This window comes from Diospyros lotus, chromosome 13 (assembly GCF_014633365.1).
Source record: "Diospyros lotus cultivar Yz01 chromosome 13, ASM1463336v1, whole genome shotgun sequence".
NCBI lineage: Eukaryota > Viridiplantae > Streptophyta > Magnoliopsida > Ericales > Ebenaceae > Diospyros > Diospyros lotus.
The window spans coordinates 3,945,064-3,966,189 of record NC_068350.1 but is presented as its reverse complement, the minus strand read 5'-3'; the positions used below and the strand labels follow the sequence as shown (position 1 = coordinate 3,966,189).

General features: G+C 36.9%; 3 protein-coding genes across 8 annotated transcripts; 1 reads left to right on the top strand and 2 right to left on the bottom strand.

Annotated features, from left to right (window-relative positions):
* The first annotated feature begins 202 nt into the window (after nucleotides 1–202).
* LOC127787820 (60S ribosomal protein L10a-like) lies at nucleotides 203–4,692 on the top strand. 2 transcript variants are annotated; one of them, XM_052315841.1, is made up of 6 exons: nucleotides 203–284; nucleotides 380–431; nucleotides 1,083–1,302; nucleotides 1,845–2,010; nucleotides 3,021–3,226; nucleotides 4,416–4,692. In XM_052315841.1, the coding sequence occupies exons 2-6, from the start codon at nucleotides 427–429 to the stop codon at nucleotides 4,467–4,469; spliced, it is 651 nt and encodes a 216-aa protein (XP_052171801.1). In that variant the 5' UTR covers nucleotides 203–284; nucleotides 380–426; the 3' UTR covers nucleotides 4,470–4,692. The 2 variants fall into 2 exon arrangements, with proteins under 2 accessions (XP_052171801.1, XP_052171802.1); XM_052315842.1 differs by having other exon boundaries at nucleotides 283–431.
* A 669-nt stretch (nucleotides 4,693–5,361) lies between these two features.
* LOC127788615 (iron-sulfur assembly protein IscA-like 2, mitochondrial) lies at nucleotides 5,362–10,553 on the bottom strand. Its single transcript, XM_052317100.1, has 4 exons — nucleotides 10,174–10,553; nucleotides 9,474–9,604; nucleotides 8,509–8,617; nucleotides 5,362–5,719 (listed from the first exon to the last, which is right to left on the bottom strand). Exons 1-4 carry the CDS (start codon nucleotides 10,348–10,350, stop codon nucleotides 5,654–5,656), a joined length of 483 nt encoding a protein of 160 aa, XP_052173060.1. The 5' UTR covers nucleotides 10,351–10,553; the 3' UTR covers nucleotides 5,362–5,653.
* Nucleotides 10,554–10,680: 127 nt separating this feature from the next.
* LOC127788614 (pentatricopeptide repeat-containing protein At2g36240) lies at nucleotides 10,681–19,023 on the bottom strand. Of its 5 annotated transcripts, none has more exons than XM_052317098.1 (3): nucleotides 17,260–19,023; nucleotides 15,814–15,870; nucleotides 10,681–11,591 (listed from the first exon to the last, which is right to left on the bottom strand). In XM_052317098.1, exon 1 carries the CDS (start codon nucleotides 18,984–18,986, stop codon nucleotides 17,544–17,546), a length of 1,443 nt encoding a protein of 480 aa, XP_052173058.1. In that variant the 5' UTR covers nucleotides 18,987–19,023; the 3' UTR covers nucleotides 10,681–11,591; nucleotides 15,814–15,870; nucleotides 17,260–17,543. The 5 variants fall into 5 exon arrangements, with proteins under 5 accessions (XP_052173058.1, XP_052173056.1, XP_052173055.1 ...); XM_052317096.1 differs by having other exon boundaries at nucleotides 15,814–15,855; XM_052317095.1 differs by lacking the exon at nucleotides 15,814–15,870.
* Nucleotides 19,024–21,126: the final 2,103 nt, after the last annotated feature.

Sequence of the window (21,126 nt, the reverse complement as noted above, 5' to 3'; positions counted from 1 at the left end):
TTTTTAATAATATTTTTTATTCATGATTAATAATAAAAATAAAATATTTTATAATTATTATTCAAATATAATAATATATATTATTTAAATATATTTACTGTACATTTACGATCATTTGTATTTTATCTTTTTTAAGAGAAGGAAGAAATGGACAATGGGTATTTGAATGATAACAGGGGATAAAACGGACATTTCATCAAGCTCTAGTCGCGTGCCATCTCTAGCACGTGCCTAGGGTTTATATTCTTGCAAATCGACGGCAATCGCCTCGCGCTGCACCTCCAGTAAGTTTTCTGCTGAATCTGCTCTACAGATTGCATCATCGCATTTTTCACTCCCTTTATTGTTCGATTTTTGATCTATTTCTTTGACTCCGTAGACAGGTAATACCCGTACGGCACTGATCCAGAGAAGAAATCTTTCGCCATGAGGTACTTCTTTGACATTTAACATTTTTTCCTAGTATTTTTATTTTAGATTCTAGGTGCTAATTCGCACTTTGTTTCCGGGTCTCAGCAATCTTTGTCGTTCGTTTCTCGATTGATGTGCCTACAAACGTGGATTTGTGTGTGTTTTATGTCTATTCATGTGTGCAATTTTGTGGCTTTCCGTATGTCGTGAATGTGTACTTCTGTTGATTCAGGTGTTTGTTATCTATCAAGATTTAGTTGGTTTTGTTTTGTTCAAGGCTTGTAGGGGGTGTTAGGGTTTATACCTTTAATTGTTTACAGTCAAGTTGTGCAAGTATGCATTAATCCCAGTCTATGGATTCTATGTGTCAAAATTTCGACCTTAGTTTGCATAAACCTATAATTTAAAATTTGGCCACATACTTGTCTCGCAAGTCCTGCAATGAAGATAACGTTGTTCCCTCCACCTCTCTTCACTTTATAATCAGCTTGTTTATCATGACCATTGTACTTTGGTCAATAGGCTCATAGCTTTCTGATTCTTAGACTTTTATAATTAGGCACAGCATTTGCTCCAACGGAACTTGTTTTTGATGATATTAAGCACAAAGGTTGGTTGAATTGCGTTTCTTATTTGTAGGATGTAATGGTATTCTATTGTTTTTATTTCAGTAAGCTACAAAGTGATGCTGTAAGGGAAGCTATCTCCCAGATTGCTGGTGATGCGAAGGAGAAAAAGCGCAACTTTGTGGAGACTATTGAACTCCAAATTGGTCTGAAGAACTATGATCCCCAAAAGGATAAGCGTTTCAGTGGTTCTGTTAAGCTGCCACACATCCCTCGTCCTAAGATGAAGGTCTGCATGCTGGGTGATGCTCAGCACGTGGAAGAGGTAGATTGAACCCCTTGATTACTAATATGAAGGAAAAAGTAGAAACTCTAAATTCTGTTGCATGAATTTTTTTTTTCTCATTTTCCATTATTCTCCTTTAATTGATAATATAAAACCATTGATGTGCTAATGGATTGAAATTGCTGTTGCTTGCTATCTTCTTGTGAAGCCAAACCATTGCATTTATTAGGCAATATGTTAGTTTCAACCAAATCTAGTGCATTTATTAGGGAATTCTTTACTTTCAACCAAATTTAGATGTAATACTTTCCTTGTCATGTTCTGTATGTTGTTACGTCTAAGCTATTTTTGGCTAGAACCTATAGTGGAATGGAACCAATTATCCTATTTTCAGTTTAAGTTCAATTCCATTGTTGAGAATTTGAGATATATAATATATATATCCTTAATGCTTTTTTTTCCCTTGATATTATTTTTGTCTTACATGGTTATGATATAAGAACTCTTTATAGGATTTTTTGTTTTCTGCCTTCCATGGATGACTTCATTTTTTGATGCCACCTGTAATTTCTATAAAACAGGCAGAGAAGATAGGATTGGATTATATGGATGTGGAAGGACTGAAGAAACTTAACAAGAATAAGAAACTGGTGAAGAAGCTTGCCAAAAAGTACCATGCCTTTCTGGCATCTGAAGCTGTCATCAAGCAAATCCCCCGTCTCTTGGGCCCTGGTCTAAACAAGGCAGGCAAGTGTGAATTTTAGTGTGACCCTGATTGTGATATAAATCTGTGCTATGTTTAGATGCAAAGTTAGAGACCTGAGCGTGTTTAGATGGGTTTATTTAGTGATCCAACAGATTAGAGATTATGTCCGCGTGTGGCAATGATAATAGTCTAACGTGTATTCATATAAATCTTCAGCATAGTGAGCTTGAATGTGAAAATAAAATGGCGTGCAACTTTTATATAGAATAGTATATGGCCTGGACTCTGGCATTCAGAGAGCAAATATAAATTTTTGAATTTTCTAATTGATAGGTAGATTTTAGATACTGAGAAGGATTAAAATTGTCTTGAACCTACTTGAAACATATTTGCAGGTGAGGAGATGGTTCACCCCCCCCCCCCCCCCCCAACAATGTTTTCTGAATTCCAGTGGGAAAGCTAATTACATTAAATTGTATCTTGAATATTGAATATTGGATGTATGTTGTAGGGTGTTAATCTTTCTAGCATCAGCTTTCAAGAAACCATTAGGACAATTGAGCTTCTGGAAGAATGTTGTAGGCATCAAAGGTCAATAGTTTATCTTGAATTTAGGACACAGCAGGAACAATTCAATTTTGACCAGTTCCTGAATTGATTAGGTTGCACCAAGAGCAAATTTGTGCTGGTGAGATGGACTAGCACAAAATTATGGGTGTCGTGGTTGTTTGAGACTATTACAGCATGATGTGGTCTCTTTGGGTAGGTTCCATCACAGTCAAATATGTTGATGTTTATTCCCCCAATGCTGCATACCATATCCTATCATGAATGATATTGCTTCTGAAGCAGGATGAGTGAAGTGGCTTATGACTTTTAACAATTATATTTAGTTGGGTTGCCCCACTTCAAGGCTGCCTGTTGTAGTGGGATAAATGTTATTATTTTGTTAGTTTAATTAATGATATAAAGTACACCTTTTTGAACTTTAGCTTAACACAAGTACCTTGCTTTAATGTATCATGTTAATCCTATTGGTATTTCAATGCAGGAAAGTTTCCAACATTGGTGACCCATCAGGAATCCCTCGAGTCAAAAGTTAATGAAACAAAAGCAACAGTGAAGTTCCAACTTAAGAAGGTCCTGTGCATGGGTGTTGCCGTCGGCAATTGTGCTATGGAGGATAAACAGATTTTCCAGAATGTTCAAATGAGTGTTAACTTTCTTGTTTCGTTGCTGAAGAAGAATTGGCAAAATGTGAGCTCCATAACCCTTCAAGCTCCTCTACATTATCTTAGTTTATCATACTTTCAATATTTGGGTTTTAACTGGGATGAAAATAATCTCTATATGAAATAACCATTCAAATTCCTCAAGATTACATTTGTAGGAAGCTATCAATGTTTAGGTTTCAGCTAGGATGAGAATAATCTCTATTTAAAGTCAAGTTACTAGCAATTGGCTTTTTACAACATCAATTAGAAATGTTCTTTGTAGCTTTTAAAAAATCTGTCTTTATCATGATATTTGGTGTTTGGAAAAGTGGGCTGAATTGCTGATTTTTTAAAAGAGTTTGAAGTTGGGGATGATGAATGCAACAATACTTAAATCACAAACCCTAACCCCACCACTAGGTGGATCAGCTATATGAATTCTAGATCTCCAGCCCCTCCATCCATTGCCATATACTCTTTAAGCCCAAATTTGAGGACAAGTGAAAAAAAACAAAACAAAACAAAAACAACAGGTGGTTATGATATGCACGTGAAGTTTGCTTATGGCCAAAAAAGTCCTCCATTGTATGATCTGTACTCACGGATTTTGTTGCTTTGGGACAACTGGCATGTTTGATGTAGTTTACCAAACAAACCTTTTTTATCTTCGATTTTGAGTATAGCCTATTTCAGATGAAGCTGTCCGAAAATTGTTTGCATAGGGGACCCTGGGTGCATAATAGAATAGATGTAAAGACTTCTGAATTATGAGATGCAACTTAAAATTGATAAAGAATTAAAGATGCCTGACAAATAAGGGAATGTGTATTCCTAAAACTATAGTCTCATAATTGACTGGTTCAACTGCAATTTATGTACCTTTTTGTGGTAATGTAATGGTGGTCGTCACCAAGCATGCATATCATTCGTTATAATTTGGAAGTTAATTTCCCCTGTACAACACTGTATGAGGGTGAACAAGGGTGCTCCTTTGTGAGTGTAGACGGTCATGGATTTGAGTTGTCAAAAGAGTTTCTTTGAAAAAAGCAAGGGGAACACTGAATACAAATGCAGACTAACCTAACTTTCACAAACCAGGAAGCTTTGTGCACCATAAACTTGATCTTGAATTTATGTTTGTCGGTTGTGGATAGGATCTTTGTTTACACACGAAAGAACTTGGCTTTCTGGTGGTTACTCATTTGTTGTGTACCTGGTATCTTTACTATCAGGTAAGGTGCTTATACCTGAAGAGCACCATGGGCCGACCAGTCCGCATCTTCTAAGAACGCATGTATTCGTGGAAGCAGTTTGGTGAGTGGTGGTAGCGGAGGAGAGTCCTATACTACAGTTTTTCTGGGAATCCTTGTCGTGCCTTTTTGTTTTTTGCTTTCTTGGTTACTATTGTTGTTTGAACTTGCTCAATACTGTGGTTTAGATTCTAGCCGCAGGATGTTTTGGGGATGAGATATAAGAGGATTCAGTGCACTGTTTTGCTTGTTCAGACTAGATATACTTCCCTGTTAAAAGGCTTCTTGTTCACTTATGGGAGAATCATCATCTGTATTTTAATCAAAGGGGAGGAAAATTTTTATCAGAAGCTAATTTATGTTATAATTTGAAGGGCCCTGTTGGGTTCTTACCTTCTAAATCCTTTATGGAATATGAGCAAAGTCCCATCTCCTGGCTAGGTGCCCATAAACTACCTTCAAATATTTAAATTTATAATCTTAAACTTTGTAAAATATCATCACCTAGTTGTTTGTGCCATTAGGTATAACAAAAAAAAAAGGTTTATCGAATGCTAAGTTAATTTTTCTGGAAGTTATTTATTTATTTTTTGCTAAGATCATGAAAGTTATTACAACAGAACACATCTTCAAATTCGAGAGAATTATTCCACGTGTTAAAATAATATAAATGGTTGGTGCCAGTGGGCAAAGGGGAAACCACCAGCTCTCACATTTGTGAAGATCAAAGAACTGCTCTCAGTGTTATATTTGCATTTTTGGTACAAGTGTTATTTATAATTTATAAAGAGTAAAGATTAATGTTTTACAGAAATTTTTTGTATGCATTCTTGCTGTCCGTAACAGGAAAAAAAAAATTCAACGCATAAGCAATCGATCAAACTACAAACTGCTTCGCTGGAGATATAAATAGGCCATAAGAACTTGGTTCTTTCAGGGATGATGGCATTTTATTTCAATTTGTAATTTCAAAGAGCAGCCAAAGTTAAAGGGGAGGCCAAAATCCCCTTTCATTCCAAGTGGAAAAATGATTACATCAACAATTGTGAAATTCAATAGCAGGGCAGTTGGTCACAGTAGTTCAAGTTGAGGAAACAATATGATAAACAAAACTAGACAAAATTACAGAATACTGTAAAAAATTAGACTCTTCTGATTAAAGCTAAATACCGGTCGACCATCATCTCTCTTATTCACCTACTAGAACTATTCCGCTTAAGCTACTGTTTCACCATGAAAGAACTTTTACAGCTGCAACCGCCCACCGCACTTGGATTAGTAGTCACCTGCACAATGAATAGAAGAATCTTTTCAGGGCACGCCCTGCACCGCATAGGATAGAGTTTAAAGTTGAGGTCATTTATGATGAGGGTTAGCAACCAACAAACAAAGATTTGACTTCTTGTCAAGCCATCTAAGAGCTAGGTAAAGAAAGGGACCTTGTTGGAATAACAGGTTTGTGAAGATCAACTAGGGTGGCATTCATAACTGGTGTGGGAAAAAAGGTTTTTGGACACTAAGAAAGTCATCAGATTTTATTTGAATCCAGACTTCATTTCTGTAGCTATCCAGAAAAAAGGACAACATTAGAATTGGAGTATGGGTGTCTCACTGATTAGAAATCAAATGAAAAGTGTGCTCATTCAGAAAGCTACTCCTTATAGTACTAGTAATGTCAGAGCTCTAGGCTTTCTATGTGCCATGAGAAGTGAGAAGTCCAAACTGCTAATAAAATTATGAAGAATTACTATTTCAGCCACTTCCAATATTCAAGGTGAAAATAATATGGAATGGAGAATGAAAATAAATAAATGACATTTTGAGAACTAGTGAATACTGATACCAAGCACATCCAAGATGAGGTGCTTTGGTGTAGGTTATTTGAAGATGACATTCATTCCCTTGGTGGATGAGATAAAAAGAAAGTGTGAAATATTAATCTCGGGATATGGAATGATATCTCAGAATACAAACACTTAGGTTGGGCAGGTTGAAAATTTAATATATGGAATGAAAAAATCAGCTCAAATATTTTGAATCAATTATTTAAAAAAGATGTAGAAGTGCCTTAGATATTCAATGTGGTGGTAAAATCACCTTAGGACTAACAGAAAATTTTAGTTGATGGCACTATAAGACTAGATATTTTGCAACACAGAATGTTGGGCAGCAAAATACCAACATGGGCAAAATACAAGTATAATCTTTGTGATGGATGTGTGATCACAAAAGAAAGGAAAAATCATAAATGTAATTATCCACAATAAATCATATATGGTCCTAAATGAATATATGACAAAAGACATAAATACATAAAAGTTTAGAATTCATGTAGCCGACCTCGCATAGTGGGATAAAGGCTGGATATGTTGTTGTTGTTGTAAATTAAGAGTAGTTTCTATTAAGGATAGGATGGATGCATGAGACACCTTCAAGTTGGTTTTAATCATGTGAGAAGAAGACCAATTGTGCATTGGAATGGGATAATTTCTAGTTAAAGGCAGAGGAAGGCAGAGAAAAACTTTACGGACCACTTCTAGGCACAACATGGGTTATAAGGACATTACAGAAAACATGATAATAGATAGAGATAATTAACAAGCACAAATTCAGGTAACCAATCCCACCTAAGAGGATTAAGACTTGATAAGATATCGTTGTTTTGAGAACATGTGAACAAAGTGATCTTCAACACGGAGACAAGAAAATGATGATCAGCCAGCCGCCATCAATTTTGGTTCTCACTGGCTGTCATGCATACATGACCAAATCTACAATTTCCAGTTCCTAACTGGCCACCATATGAGTGAAACAAGGCATGCCAATCTTAATTCTGATTACACTCTTGGTACAATTAACTAGAAAATATCAGGCTGGAAAACATCAGTTGCTCAAAACCTGTTACATGTTACTTCAAAGCCAGCTGTTTTAGATGGTATTATCTCAAGACACGGACTATGATGTTACAGGTGGCTTATTTTCATTCTTTTCTTTTACCCTATCTTAAATTGCATGATACAAAAATTTGCAAACAGAAGTCATACTCACATAACAGTTAGATTATCTGAATGAGAGTTAACAATAAAAAGTAAGGATGAGAACAAGGAACTTCAAAAATCCTAGGTTGTCATAGTACCCATTCGCCCTTCCTCTGCTTCAAAAAGTGTACCATTCCTGAAGCATCTTTAGCTCTCCAATCTACTCTCCAGAGTGCTATTATCAGAGCATAAATCAAATCTGCCAAATCTCCCCCTCCCCTTTTCTCTCTCTCCAAGACCTAGGATTCCTTCAAAATTACCTAAGCAAAATTCAACTTGTGTTTGGAAAGGATATGCATATGCTAATTTCTTGCGAGCTGATGTTACATTAAATTCTTTCTGAAGAAGCAATCAAATTCAAGGGTAACTAAGAAAGTCAACGACATCTCCATCCACTTATCCTTTATACTGAAACTCTTTTCTTTATAAATGTAGTGTGGTAAAAATAAATAAATAATAGAAGGATAAATTACAATGATAACAGCTAAAGTAAGGTCTTAAAATAGGAAACATCCCTCACGTTTCAGAAAATACCCATACTTTCAGAATATCATATAAATTCTCCTTTGTCAGAGTATGTTTGCTGACAGTTAACAGTGCACATAATTTTACCATTTTGCTTCATATTATAAAATTCATATTTCTATTTAAATGAAAAAGACTAAAATACCACCTTCCCTCCTTTCTTTTGTTCAGCCAGTGCAAGTGCAAGTACAAGTACAACCTATGAACACACTACGCTATGCCTATTCAAATTCATTGACTTCCAAAAAATTAGTATTAGAGAAAGGAACATTTCTATAATGACCATATGCTATCAGCAGCTACCGAGCATTCTAAAAATGTGGCACAGCTGGAAAGAAATGACAATGTGCATGGAAAACAAGCATTGTTGATATCCACTTACCATGCAGCATATACATCAGAAGTTAAAATGTCATTTGTGCCACAAAGAAATGACAACGTGCATGGAAAACAAGCATTGTTGATATCCACCTACCATGCAGCATATAAATCAGAAAGTTAAAATGTGGTACCTGAAATGCAGAGCGAATCAACTCCTCAACATAATCAACAGTGGCACCTTTTACAAAGTCGAATGAAATTTTATCAATCACCAATTTAACTCCATCCCTCTCGAAGATCCTATATGTATTGAAGAAATAATTAACACAATTGAGAGGTGCAAAAGAGGAAAGGATAGACAACTGCAAGACCAAGTTTAGCAACTTATTCTAAGCTCATTAATGAACAAATCAAGCTAGCAGGCGTCAAATGGATTGTGAATAGCACCATGCCAAGGATGCACAAAAGATCAAGGGCTCTAGTTTCAAAAGCCATAAGAGAAACATCTATTCTATGTTTTGTATTTTGAAATTCATGCAACATATACTATCAAATCTATGCATTATTATTGTGGAAGTGTAATCTGTCAGAGGAGAATTCTCCTTGGTAAAGGGGAGAATTAAGGGGAAAGGGGGAAGAACAGAGAGAATTGAGAGGGAGAGATTTAGAGAGAAGAGAGAGAGAGAATTAGGTGGGAGAAATGGATCAATTCTAATTCAAGGATGATCCAAAGAGTGGAATCAGTTGTTATTTATGCTGATCTGACTCGGGAAAGGCACCAGCTGCAGCCTCAAATTCAAATATTACAAGTTATTTGAAAATTGAAATAGGCCTAACTGCCTACTGAAATTCCCGCTTATCAAAACCTGCCAATTACAGCCATTGTCCCATGACATACTCTACGAGCTTATTTGCTATTAGATGACCTATGGCCAATTTAGAGGTAATAATAAAAGCTCCCTTAGCCTGGTAATCAAATGCCAAGCAGGGCTCAGACATGCATGGTCTAGCTTCATTTGAGCTGATGCAGTGCTTAACTTGTTCCAAAACCTTCCAACCAAGCTCAGCTTGGCTTGGTTCATTTGCAAACCAAATAGAAGCGCACATCTGACAAGATAAGCAAGAGAACCTTTGAGTAGAAAGGCAAGGGAAAAACCTGTCATCTGCATTGATTTTGCCATCAAGAGAGAAGTCATACTGAAAGCCAGAACACCCACCAGCTTCAATGCTCAAACGTAGCATTTTTTCCTTCCCTGACGCTCCATCATTTTGAAGCTCCTTCAATTTCTGCAATATGCATCTAATGTAAGCTCTATGAGAGTAATCTTAATGGCCTCATTTCTAAGGTACAAGGTCCAAAGTTTTAGTGCACCTAAATCAGACGTGAATGCTAAATCCTCCCTCTCCCCTTCGTTTCTGCCCCCATAATTCTGATTCGAACATATGAATTTGCCATAGAAATTACAAAACAAATCCAAAAAATTGTAAAAAATAAAAATGAATTTGGAAGGCAAGGATAATCTTTCAAGCTAGATATCTGTATCACTAACCAACATATGTTGGTTAGCCAGAGAGTTTGATACCCTCTGCAATTCTATGAAACACAAAAAAGCGTTTAACAGCCTGACACGCTCCCACACACGAACACAGAATCCTCAACCTTGCCCAAAAAAACATTCATTTCTAATTTTCTACAAATAGAATCAGCTGTTCTTAAATAAGCTGGAATAAAGCAAGCCCTCTCTGATGAACAAGCATATTCCACTGTTCGAACGAGTACTTCGAATTTCCATACAGAATCAACAAAAACAGAGATCTGGAAGTCCAAAAATTATATACAGACAGAGATAGAGTACCCGGACGCAATCATCAGTCATGTGGACGGCATCGACAGATTGAGACGGCGACAGAGACGGAGACGGCGGTTGAACTTCAGGCAAAGCAGAAGCAGAACTAAGGAGTCTCTGATTGTGTCGAATTCGAGCCACGACGAATGGCGTGAATCGACAAATCAACGATTTCGACGACGACATGGCTCTTCTCTCATCTACCTTCCGACCAGATCAACTGTATACCCACCTTACATATGATCTTTGCTTGTACTGCGTGTATGTATAAAATTCACACGGGCATAGACAGTGACGATTGGAGACGAATGGATCGATTCGAAGGCGGCGCTTTTCCGTCTCCAAGGTGTTCGAATAAATGCTTATTTGGAAATTTGGCTTTGCGACCACGAAAATGGGAGACTTGTACGTGTGCCCAACACGTATGACTTAACCGAGCTGCTGTTCCATCTCTGCGCCTCCAATAGTTTGAAATTCTCACTTTAGCCCCATAAGATTCTGTAATTTGTGTTATTTCCACTAGTGTCTCTTTCCTTTTTCTTTTTTAAATAATAATAAAACATGAGAAGAGTTCATTTTCATTTGATTTTGTTGCCAACTTTTACAGTTCCTTTTTTTTCCCCACAATTTGTATTTGACTTTTATTTCTTCATTTAAAAATAAAATCACAATATTTTTATATTAACTATATTTTTAACTTTCTACTAAAAGCTTCAATTTTGTGCAAAATTTACACATTTTTAGAAAATTTTGTGCAAGATTTGAACTCCGTTCTTCTTTTTGGTCAAATTCAGAATTTGTTTTGTTTCTACTGACTATCAAGTTTGATCGACTCGACTCTTTTCTCTATCTTTTTATTTTCTTTATCAATCTAGTATTTTTAGCTCGTAACCTATAAATAAAATGACTTCGTTTTTTTCCCATTCGTTTCACTTTTTTTCTGTACCATCGCTACGAGCCCAACTCCTCAAATGCCCACCATAGAGCCTTCTCATTTTCATGTCTGGCTACTAAAAATGAACCAAACTCATCCACATTATAGTTGATTTATAGAAACATTAAAATAGGTCAAAATTCACAATGTAAGCCATCTCAATATAAGTTTGTATCATTGTTTAAATATTTTTTTGGGTGCCGTAAGTTCAAGCCCTATGATGCATCCACCTACTACAACAACAATTTCAGTCTTAATCCCACTTAATAAGTCGGCTACATAAATTCTAAATGTTGGTGTATCTCTAATGCTTCCTTTAGGAGGATCATTAAGGAGAAAACATGCTATGTTGGGTCAAGCGAGGACTTGATGAAGAGAAAATCTTCCGGGAGATTCTGCAATTGCAGATTTGATCTTCCAAAAGACTTGAAATCTATCAATTCCTGAAATAAGTCTCTTTACCAACACTTCTTCCATCCTCCTCCACCCTAAGCTGGAAAGTTTCACAACAAAACTATTAGTTATACTTGATACTAATTGTTAGGGATAAATAAAAAATAAATTCCGTCACATCCACACAAGACCAAAATTAGAGACAAAAGAAATCTAACTTTGTTCGACATCGTGCCTACATCAATTCAAAAGGAGGAATACAAATTTACCATGAGAATAATGGAATACAAACGAGATGAACTATAAGCCAAATATATATTTTAGCTACTGTACTTATACGTTTTTTATGTTTAGACAATCGAACTTTTTGTTGTTTCAATTACACACATGAACTATGCAATTTCGAATCAATTACACACTTTGACAAATTTGTTGAGAACAATAAATTAAGCATAGTTCAAGAATGTAATTGAAACAAAAAAAAAATTTAAGAGTGCAATTGACTCAAAATTACATAATTTATGGGTATAATTAAAATAACAAAAAAATTGAATGTCTAAGTAAAAACACATGCAAGTACAAGGAATAAAATATATATTTTGCCATGAACTCTACATTCAATCTTACAATCTCTTAGAGATTCCATAATACTCCACACTTGATGCCCCGTTACAATATGAGAATCAGACAAGAGACTTTATTTATAAGTGAAAAAGATAGGTCAAAAATCCAAATCTTGTGGTGGATGTAAGGATTGGATATAGAGATCTTACACTCTATATCCTAGTTTGAATTGGGCCATTCACGTTTGAATTCAAGGCAATCTCAACAAAACAATTTGTGGATCCCTTTCTAAAAGAGAACAAATCAAATATTAAGTCTAAACTGCATTACAACAGCTAAAAAAAAAAAAAGTAATCCAGTGCAAGCATACGAAGATGCTGTACTCATAATTTGAAACCTGAGACCCCCAAGTTGTAAAGGACTGTTTCTCCTTCAGCAAATTTTATTAATTCTACAATCAAGTCACCAGAAGGAAGACAATTGTAAAGTTGCTTCTTTGTGATTCGTAGATTACAAGTTTGACTTGTGAAAACAATTCTTTGCGGCTACTGTGGTGGCAGTCTGGTGATTCCGGAGTTCTCCTGTGTCCCTTGGGTTTGGGCTTCGAATTTTAAACCCATCATGCTTACATGATGACCTAGACCCACGCCAAAAAGAACATTGGATGTAGGCCTAGGGTGATGGGCTTGCCTTCTCAACAGTAACTATGGGTCATGCTGAACATTTCTAACGAGGAAGGGCTCTCATGGTCAGCCTAAAGGGGTTGCTAAGCTAGTCGCCCCACCTTCCTCTTTAACACAGAAGAAAAAACAAAAAAAAATCCCTGCAAATGCTAAGCCCTTGTCCTCTTTATTGTTTTCAGTTTTTCAAAACAGGAAAAACGTGTTTACTTTTATATTTTTAAAAACATATTTTCGAAAATAAAAAAAAAAAAATTGTAAAAAAAAACTCAAAACAATAAAAAGTCATTTTAACTATTTTCATTCAAAATTTTCAAAATGCAAAACACAACAAAAACTGCTCTACTCTTCTCTCTCCAAGATCCAGGTTCATCTCATCTCTTCCTTCTCTCTTCTTTCTTCTCTTCAAGGCTTAGTTGTTGACCATGCCCGCCACCGTCATCACCGCCGCGAGCCACCATCGATTGCCCACGCCTTTCGTCATGGACGCTATTCGCTCCCCTTGCATCGTGACCAGCAACCTAGGTCCTCCACCAAACGACCATCATCGTTCTCCTCTAGCCGCCTCCATCGTTTGAATCGCAGTTTCGCATCGCCTTTGTCGGTTGTTTCTTTTTCCCCTTCGTCGTCCGTCTCTGCTTCTCGTCTAGACCGACCATCGATGGCCCACCTTGCTCCGATTGCCTCTTCGACCACGAATTGCAAGTTCTTCTTTTCAGGCTCTTCTTCATGTTATTCTTGCTTCTATGATTTCTTCCTCCCGTGACTCTTCCTCTTCAGGTCTAATGTAACATCTCGCATCGAGCGATAAGAAGGACTGGAACAACTTACCCTGATAGGCCTATGCGAACTTCCTAGGGGGTCACCCTCCTTGAACTTCCCCAGCTCAAACACGCTTAACCCGAGAGTTCTTTGCCTACATTCAGCCCAAAAGATAAACAGCTGGTGTTGTTTTCTTCCTAACTTATCCTCGATATATACTACCCTTCTCTGGGCTCTTGAGGTATTACATTCTCCCCGAGAGCCCAGAGAAAGGTAGTATATATCGAAAATAAGTAAGGAATGAAACAACACCAGCTGTTTACCTTTTGGGCTGAATGTAGATAAAGAACTCCCGGGTTAAACGTGCTTGAGCTGGGGAAGCTCAATAAGGGTGACCCCCTAGGAAGTTCACGTAGGCCCATCAGGGTAAGTTGTTCCAGTCATTCCTATCACTCGATACGAGATGTTACAGTTGGTATCAGAGCCGACCCTTGGTGAATGCGGTCTGATGAAGGCGGGGAGTGGCGTCGGGGCTCAAGGGTCTGTTCAAGGAGCAGCTTCTGGTAAGCTTCTAAGATGACAGCCCTCAAATGGGAGAAGATCTGAGACCAGTTGTATGACGAGAACGTCATGTGCTCAAGGGGAGAGAATGTAATACTCCAAGAGTCTAGAGAATGGTAGTATATATCGATGATAAGTAAGAAATGAAACAACACCAGCTAGATACCTTTTGGGCTAAATGTAGGCAAAGAACTCATAGGTTAAGCGTGCTTGAACTGGGGAAGCTCAAGGATGGATAACTCCCTGGGAAGTTCATGTAAACCCATCAGGGTAAGTTGTTCCGGTCCTTCCTATCGCTTGATGCGGAATGTTACATCTAAGCCTTTGTACTTCTCAAATTAGGTCTGATTTTTTATTTTTGTTTCTAATTTGATGGTTTAATTTGGATATGTGACGACCCAAAATAGGGTTTCAGATTTGGGATTTCTAATTTAGGGTTTCAATTTTGGAATTAAAATATTCTAATTTATTGAATAATCAAATTTATTGAATAAAATATCATAAAATAATTTTTTCTTAAAATTCCAAAGTAAACACATTTCTAGTTTTCTGTTTTGAGACGGTTTTTCAAAATGACAAAAAGAGCGCGTTTTCAGCAATTTCAAAACAGACACTCAAAATACAAAACTAAAAATGAATTCAAAACTGAAAACTAAAACACGAAGAGAACAACCCTAAGATTGTATACAAAAATGGCTCTTCACTCTTACAAAACAGGAAGTTTCATACACTGATTCTCTTTTTACTTGGTAGAAAGATGGATAATCAGCTCTATTTAGTCAAATAAGATGTTCCAGTGTCAGAAAGCTGGCCTTTCATGCGCCATAAACAAAGAGGGCAATAAAATATTTTATTGGGAACAAAAAAAAACTCCCCAAATTACGTGAAGGATTAATAAGCCATGCAGTTTGGAACACATTTGTTGCTTTCAAATAAATCAAGTTGCGTCCATGTCCACTGCAGAAACAACAGAAAGGGGGTCCTGCTGCTGCTTCTGGAACTAAACAGCAACAGTTTGAATCCACAAATGTCCATGTCCCAATCGCACTGTGGCTTACTGGTCTTATAAACTAGAAGCAATCCATGGGTTTAACAAGAAAGCAAAATTGAAAGAACACACTTGGAAACATTTTGACTTACTCGAAACTAAATAAGAATAAGTAAGATGGCAGAGAGTTTTCTAAAGGGCCTGAGGGTAGATAATTGTAAAGTTCTTTGGTTAGTAAACTATCTAAAGTCTAAACAGAGAATGAGAGAAAAGGCAAAAGAAAAGAAAGAAAATTTTCTCAATTTCATTCCATAAACCTTTCTAAATCAATATAGGCAGGCAACTACAAGAAGATGGGCTTTCAGATCATGTTAGTTAGATCCCTGGTTCTTGTGAGCTTAAAGGCCACCTCCAAGAACCAGTGGAAAATATTACAAGTTGAAAGTCGTGAAGCAGTAGCACTCGAATCACAAATTCCATATCTTTTTCCTGAAGCATACACTTTCAAACTTTCAATGAACTCTTTTAACTCCAAGAATTGAACATAGAATGCTTAAAGAAACAACTATGATATTAACCTAAAAAGGCTGAGCTTGTCCCTGGTATCTATCGTTTATGATACAATAACTACAATTATTCGTTTTGAGTTCTGATCCCGAGACATATAAAAGTAAACACAATGATATATTGTTATAAGAGTATACATGTACTATTTTTTTCTGGAGAATTCAATGAACAATCAGAAATGCAATGTTGAAGACATATACCTAGTGGCTTGGGCAGCATTTCCCAGATACTGAAAAGTCCCCCTAAATTACAAAATACTGAACAGATATCACAAATATGAAACAACAATGTTAAACCTGCTTGATGACTAATTATGTGTATTGACTATTGAGATCTATAAACAGGATCACAAGCAATCCAAACATATACATATACTGGGGGAGGGGGGAGAGTGGCAATGTTAACAGACTATTTTTTCATTTGGGCAGCAACAATAACAACGCCAAGCCTTAATCCCAAGTAGGGTCAGATGGGCAATAGCAGCAAGAAAAATAAAAGTACTATATTAAGAAAGAGGCAGCATAAAGATAAAGTTCCATGTGCTTGCTTTCTTCTCTCTTGCATTCCATGCATATACAAAATGTTTAGAGGTATAATTCCACATTAGTGTTTGTAACACCCGAAATTTTAGAAAGAGACAAATAAGAGAGAAATCAAAATCCAAGAGGAAATAGGATTTCTAAAGCCATTATAGATTGAAACTGAGTTCAGATTCTAAATGGAGATTGAGATAAAAGGGATTATCCCACTTGTGAAGGGATTTGAATGGGGCTGGAATTTTGAATTAAACTTGATTAAGTCTAGGATAAATAAGGAAAAGTCATAATTATATATATTATTGGATACAGAAAATTGAAATTTATTGAGATTTGAATTGATTATGGAATGATATTATGGTTCCATTGGTTTGATGTTTTATACAATGTGGAAAATTATAGCCAGACCATGTGCTTTGATGTAATATAACGATGTTGATGATGCTTGTTACATGGGGAATATTGGTGAATATTTAGATTGAAATTTGTTTTTATTGTATTTCTTTATTTTGGTATTGATATATTATGCAGGGTGACTATCACTAGGCTTTAAACTCACCAATCTCCCTAACATATTTATCAGGTAAGTAGGAATAGGGGGCTAGATGCGGACCCAGATCAGGAGATTATCAACACACTCAGTTGGAAATGGTTTAGTTTTTAGTTATTTTAGTTATGTAAAAATGGAAGGATTTTAGGATTTGTAAACTTTAAGTCATGGCTTAGGGTTCATGGTCAGTTACGCAACCCGTGGAAGAGGGGGGGGACAGTGTTACATGGTGAAATGCACAACATGAGTTAACAAATGTGTGAACTATTAGTTGCCTGGGATGATGTGTCAAGGACACTATCATCCCATCAAGTACAAGGATTGGGTGCACACCATACACGAGCACGAACAACTTTGGATAACTTTTCTAGAGATAGACTATCTCCACATTTATATCCATTGGGTATATTGCCCCATATTCACTGCAGTTCCTTAGAAAGACAATCTTGTGTCATTTGATTTCAGATATAAAATAAACAAACTGTAATCAAAGGGAATGTAGATCCCTCTCCGTCATATACCATCACAAAATAATTAATGATGTTTGAAGGAACTCATACCTGCTAAATCATAGTGGAATCTAGCTGCATTTGGAAGCACCATAGTCGGCTCCTTTCTAGATTGCATCATGTTCAAGCACAAGTCCACATAAGTATACACTGAACCTTGATGCCAGCTAAACTTTTTTCCATCCTTACTGCAGCAGGATGCGCGGATTTCATCACTCTCAGTTTGCTTGCCTCAAACCAGCACATGAAGTTACACATCAAACATCTTATGGCATATACACCACTATCAGAATTGAAACATCAAGTATTTTCCCACGAATTACAGTTTGTTCTCATCAAAAATAATTTTTTCCATTGAAAAGCCCATCCATCAACCTATTGTAGGTCGCAATATTCGGTATAAATCCCTTGTCCAACATCTCATCCACCAGAAGTTGCCCCTCCTTCCTTCTACCTTCCCTTGTGTATCCAGATACCAAAATGTTATATGTCATACCATCGGGATGCAAACCCTTTCTAGAAGCCAACAGCCTCAACGTATTTGCTTCGACTGATTTTCCTGCATTACACATATCCCGAAGTAGACAATTATACGTCACACTATCAGGAAGAATACCCTCGTTCAACATCTTTTCCGTCAGCGCAACCGCTTCTATGGTTTTGCCCAATCTCCTACAGCCTTCAATCAAAGTCGTACACGCAATCAAACTAGGAGCATTCTCTTTTGTCCATAGTTCACCCATTACCTCTACCGCTCTTCCCACCTCGCCTTCCTTGCACAGCCCCTCAATTAGACTGTAACAATCGAATTCGCGAGGCAAGACTCCCTTCCCCAAGAAATCAACCAAGAGATTGCACGCATCCAAGACCCGGCCCTCTTCACAAAGCCCATGAATTAAAATCTCACAAGTGACAGTAGAAAACTCACACCCCAACTCAATCATCTCATATGCCATCCCAATTCCTTCCTCGAACTTCCTCTCCCTGAAAAACCCCTTAATCAAAGTATTAAAGCTGACTACGTTTGGAGTACAGCCCTTAATTCTCATCTCCTTAAACACGTCGAGAGCCAACCCGAATTGCGAATTCCGACAGTAACCACTAATCAAGATGTTAAACGTAAAAACATCTGGCTTTACCCGATCCTTAATCATCCTATCATAAAACCCTAAAGCTTTCTCAACTTCTCTGTACTTAATAAAGCCATGAATCACTGTATTGTAGACGGCCACATTGGGCAACCCATCAATTGTTTTCTTCATACAATCAAACGCAGCCAAAGCCTCGTCAAATCTACCGACTCGACAATACGAATTGATGGCGAAACGGAAAATGGGTTCGGTTCTGGAGCATGAGAAAATGCCGTCGGAGCAAGGGCAGGGGTTGGAGGCTATAAAATCGAGGACGAAGCGGAGGGCGTCGAAGCGATGGGTGACGGCGAGGGTGCGGACCATCCACTCGAAGGTGGAGTGGTCGTGGCGGAAGGAGTCGAGAGAGGCGGCGTAGTGGAAGATTTGGAAGTCAAAAGCGGCGAACTTGGGGTGGTGGTGGAGGCGGGTTTTAAGGAAGGCTAGGAGGGCTTGGGGGGTGAAGGGGGGCTTGAGATGGGCGGCGAGGAACTGGGAGAGTTGGGTTTGGCTGGCGGTGGAGAGGGAAAGGGTGGGTGGCGGAGTTACGGAGGAGGGGTCCACCGGAGGGGAGAGGGCGGCGAGTTCGGCCGGCGGCGACGGAGGTGGGTGAGGTCGGGATCGGAGTTTTGGGAGTTTCTTGATGACCATCGTCGGTGGTCCAATCAACCCGAACACAGAGCTCCACTTAAAATTTAAATTGGATAAAAATCTGTGGAATTTTATTCTGAGTTTTCAATATATTTAAATTGGATACAAATTTAATTTCCGATTTAAATTTAATTTTTCTATAATTTAACAGGTAAATTAAATTAGGCAAAAGGTTTTACCAAATTACACCAAGTAATCTTCACATTTTAAAAATTATAATAACTTTTTTAATTAATAAAGAATGTTATTAAACCCCTTTTAAAATAATCATTTAATTATATAAAGTTTTAAAATATATTATATAATATAAATATAATTTTGTGGTAATTTGATATATATCTTAATAATAAAGATAGCAAATGTTAGAATTTTAAAAAGTAAATGCCTTTCTCTATCTTTTTAAATCTATGTAGTTTATTTATGCGAGATAATATTTCAAGTATAATCTTTAAAGAGACTTGCAAGAAATAAATTAATTAGGGGCGTGAACGAGGTTATTCACAGACTTCTTGATACTTAATTCAGTATCATATTTAAAGTAAAACTATAATTTTAGTAGAGTTGCGAATATACTTTAATTTTTAAGAAAAATATCTTATTTATGGATAAAGAAGATACTGACAAGTGGAATGAGACCCATGATACTTGATGAGCATTTTTTACTATATTTCAAATTTGTAGACAATGATATCAGAATAATTGGCTCCAATAATTTTCTAAATAGCAGTTATTAAGTGACTCATAAATTGTTGAAAATGTCTCTCGAAAGCGTTGAGAAATGATTTTAAGTAAAGTCACTTTGTCTCAATTTCAATCATCTTGATTGAGTGTAGGTTTGAATAACCTGATTTCTCGGCCAAACACAGATTAAGCGCGATACACAGTAAACCAAAACTTTAAACTAGAAAAATATAAATGTAAGACACAACGATATACGTGTTCGGATCAATAGATCCTACTCACGGCAGAGGCTCCGCCTCTAGTCAATCCACTAGATCTTCAAGTTTACAAACGATTACAAGATCATGAACAGAAAAATAGAAACAGTATTGCAATACAACTGAAAAACAGAATCGAAAAACAACAAGATCAAGGTAGATCTGTTCTATACCGATCTCACGATCAAGACTAAGTATCTGTTCTATTAGTCAATACCTCTCACGCCTCAGGCGATTAAAACACATAGAGATTAAGCAATAACCGTTCTTACCGTCAGATCTTACCATGGAAGCAACCAAAGAATCGATTGAAACATAGATCAGAACGAAGGATTCACGAAGAGTGTCTCGCTTCAAGAATCGCCGATTTAGAGTTTTTAGAGAGAGAGCACAAGACAAAATATCAGAATGTTCTGGAGATTAGGGCATCGAGCTACCCTTTTATAGCAACGCCAACATGGGTTATTAGGAATGGGCTCGACCAACAGCACAAGAGGCAACACAGAAATAATATGGGCTCGGCCCATGTAAACACAACAACCCAAAGATATTAATAACATGCAACAGATATATATATTAACATCATATATATATATATAACAGCATATAATGAGACATATTTATTTAAATGAAACAAATATAAGATGCATCTCAGCAACATGTAACAGCATGCCAGAAATCTGATAAAATCATTTTGAATCACATAATATCAACAAATTCCACCTTGATTCAAGAATGGATTTAAAATAGTGGATGATGACTAGAGACCCCTGCAAATCTTCCACAGCTACGTTGGAAGAATATTGAGCAAGTCCAAAGCCTGCTCAAACTTCACTACAGGAACAGATTTAGTTAGGATATCTGCAGGATTTATCAAGGTAATTTTTTTTTTTTTTTTTACCTGACCTTTAGCTATAATATCTCTAACAAAATGAAGACGCACATCTATGTTCTTGGTTCTCTCATGGAAGGCACTGTTCTTTGAGAGATAAATTGCACTTTGGGAATCACAATATATTTTAGAAATTTGGTTACCTGAACCTAATTCTCTAACTATTCCCTGCAACCAGATGGCTTCTTTCATAGCTTCTGTTAATGCTACATATTCAGCCTCAGTGGTTGATAACGCCACTATGTGTTGGAGATTTACTTTCCAACTTATCACATTTCCACCTAAAGTGAAAACATATCCTGATAAGGAT

Coding starts and splice junctions, on each gene's coding strand:
- LOC127787820 (XM_052315841.1), top strand. Junction 1,303..1,844: donor ATGCTCAGCACGTGGAAGAG/GTAGATTGAACC, acceptor TCTATAAAACAG/GCAGAGAAGATAGGATTGGA. Junction 2,011..3,020: donor CCCTGGTCTAAACAAGGCAG/GCAAGTGTGAAT, acceptor ATTTCAATGCAG/GAAAGTTTCCAACATTGGTG.
- LOC127788615 (XM_052317100.1), bottom strand. CDS start 10,350: ATGTCGTCGTCGAAATCGTTGATTTGTCGATTCACGCCATTCGTCGTG. Junction 9,605..10,173: donor TGACTGATGATTGCGTCCGG/GTACTCTATCTC, acceptor TGCATATTGCAG/AAATTGAAGGAGCTTCAAAA. Junction 8,618..9,473: donor AAAATCAATGCAGATGACAG/GTTTTTCCCTTG, acceptor CAATACATATAG/GATCTTCGAGAGGGATGGAG.
- LOC127788614 (XM_052317098.1), bottom strand. CDS start 18,986: ATGGTCATCAAGAAACTCCCAAAACTCCGATCCCGACCTCACCCACCT.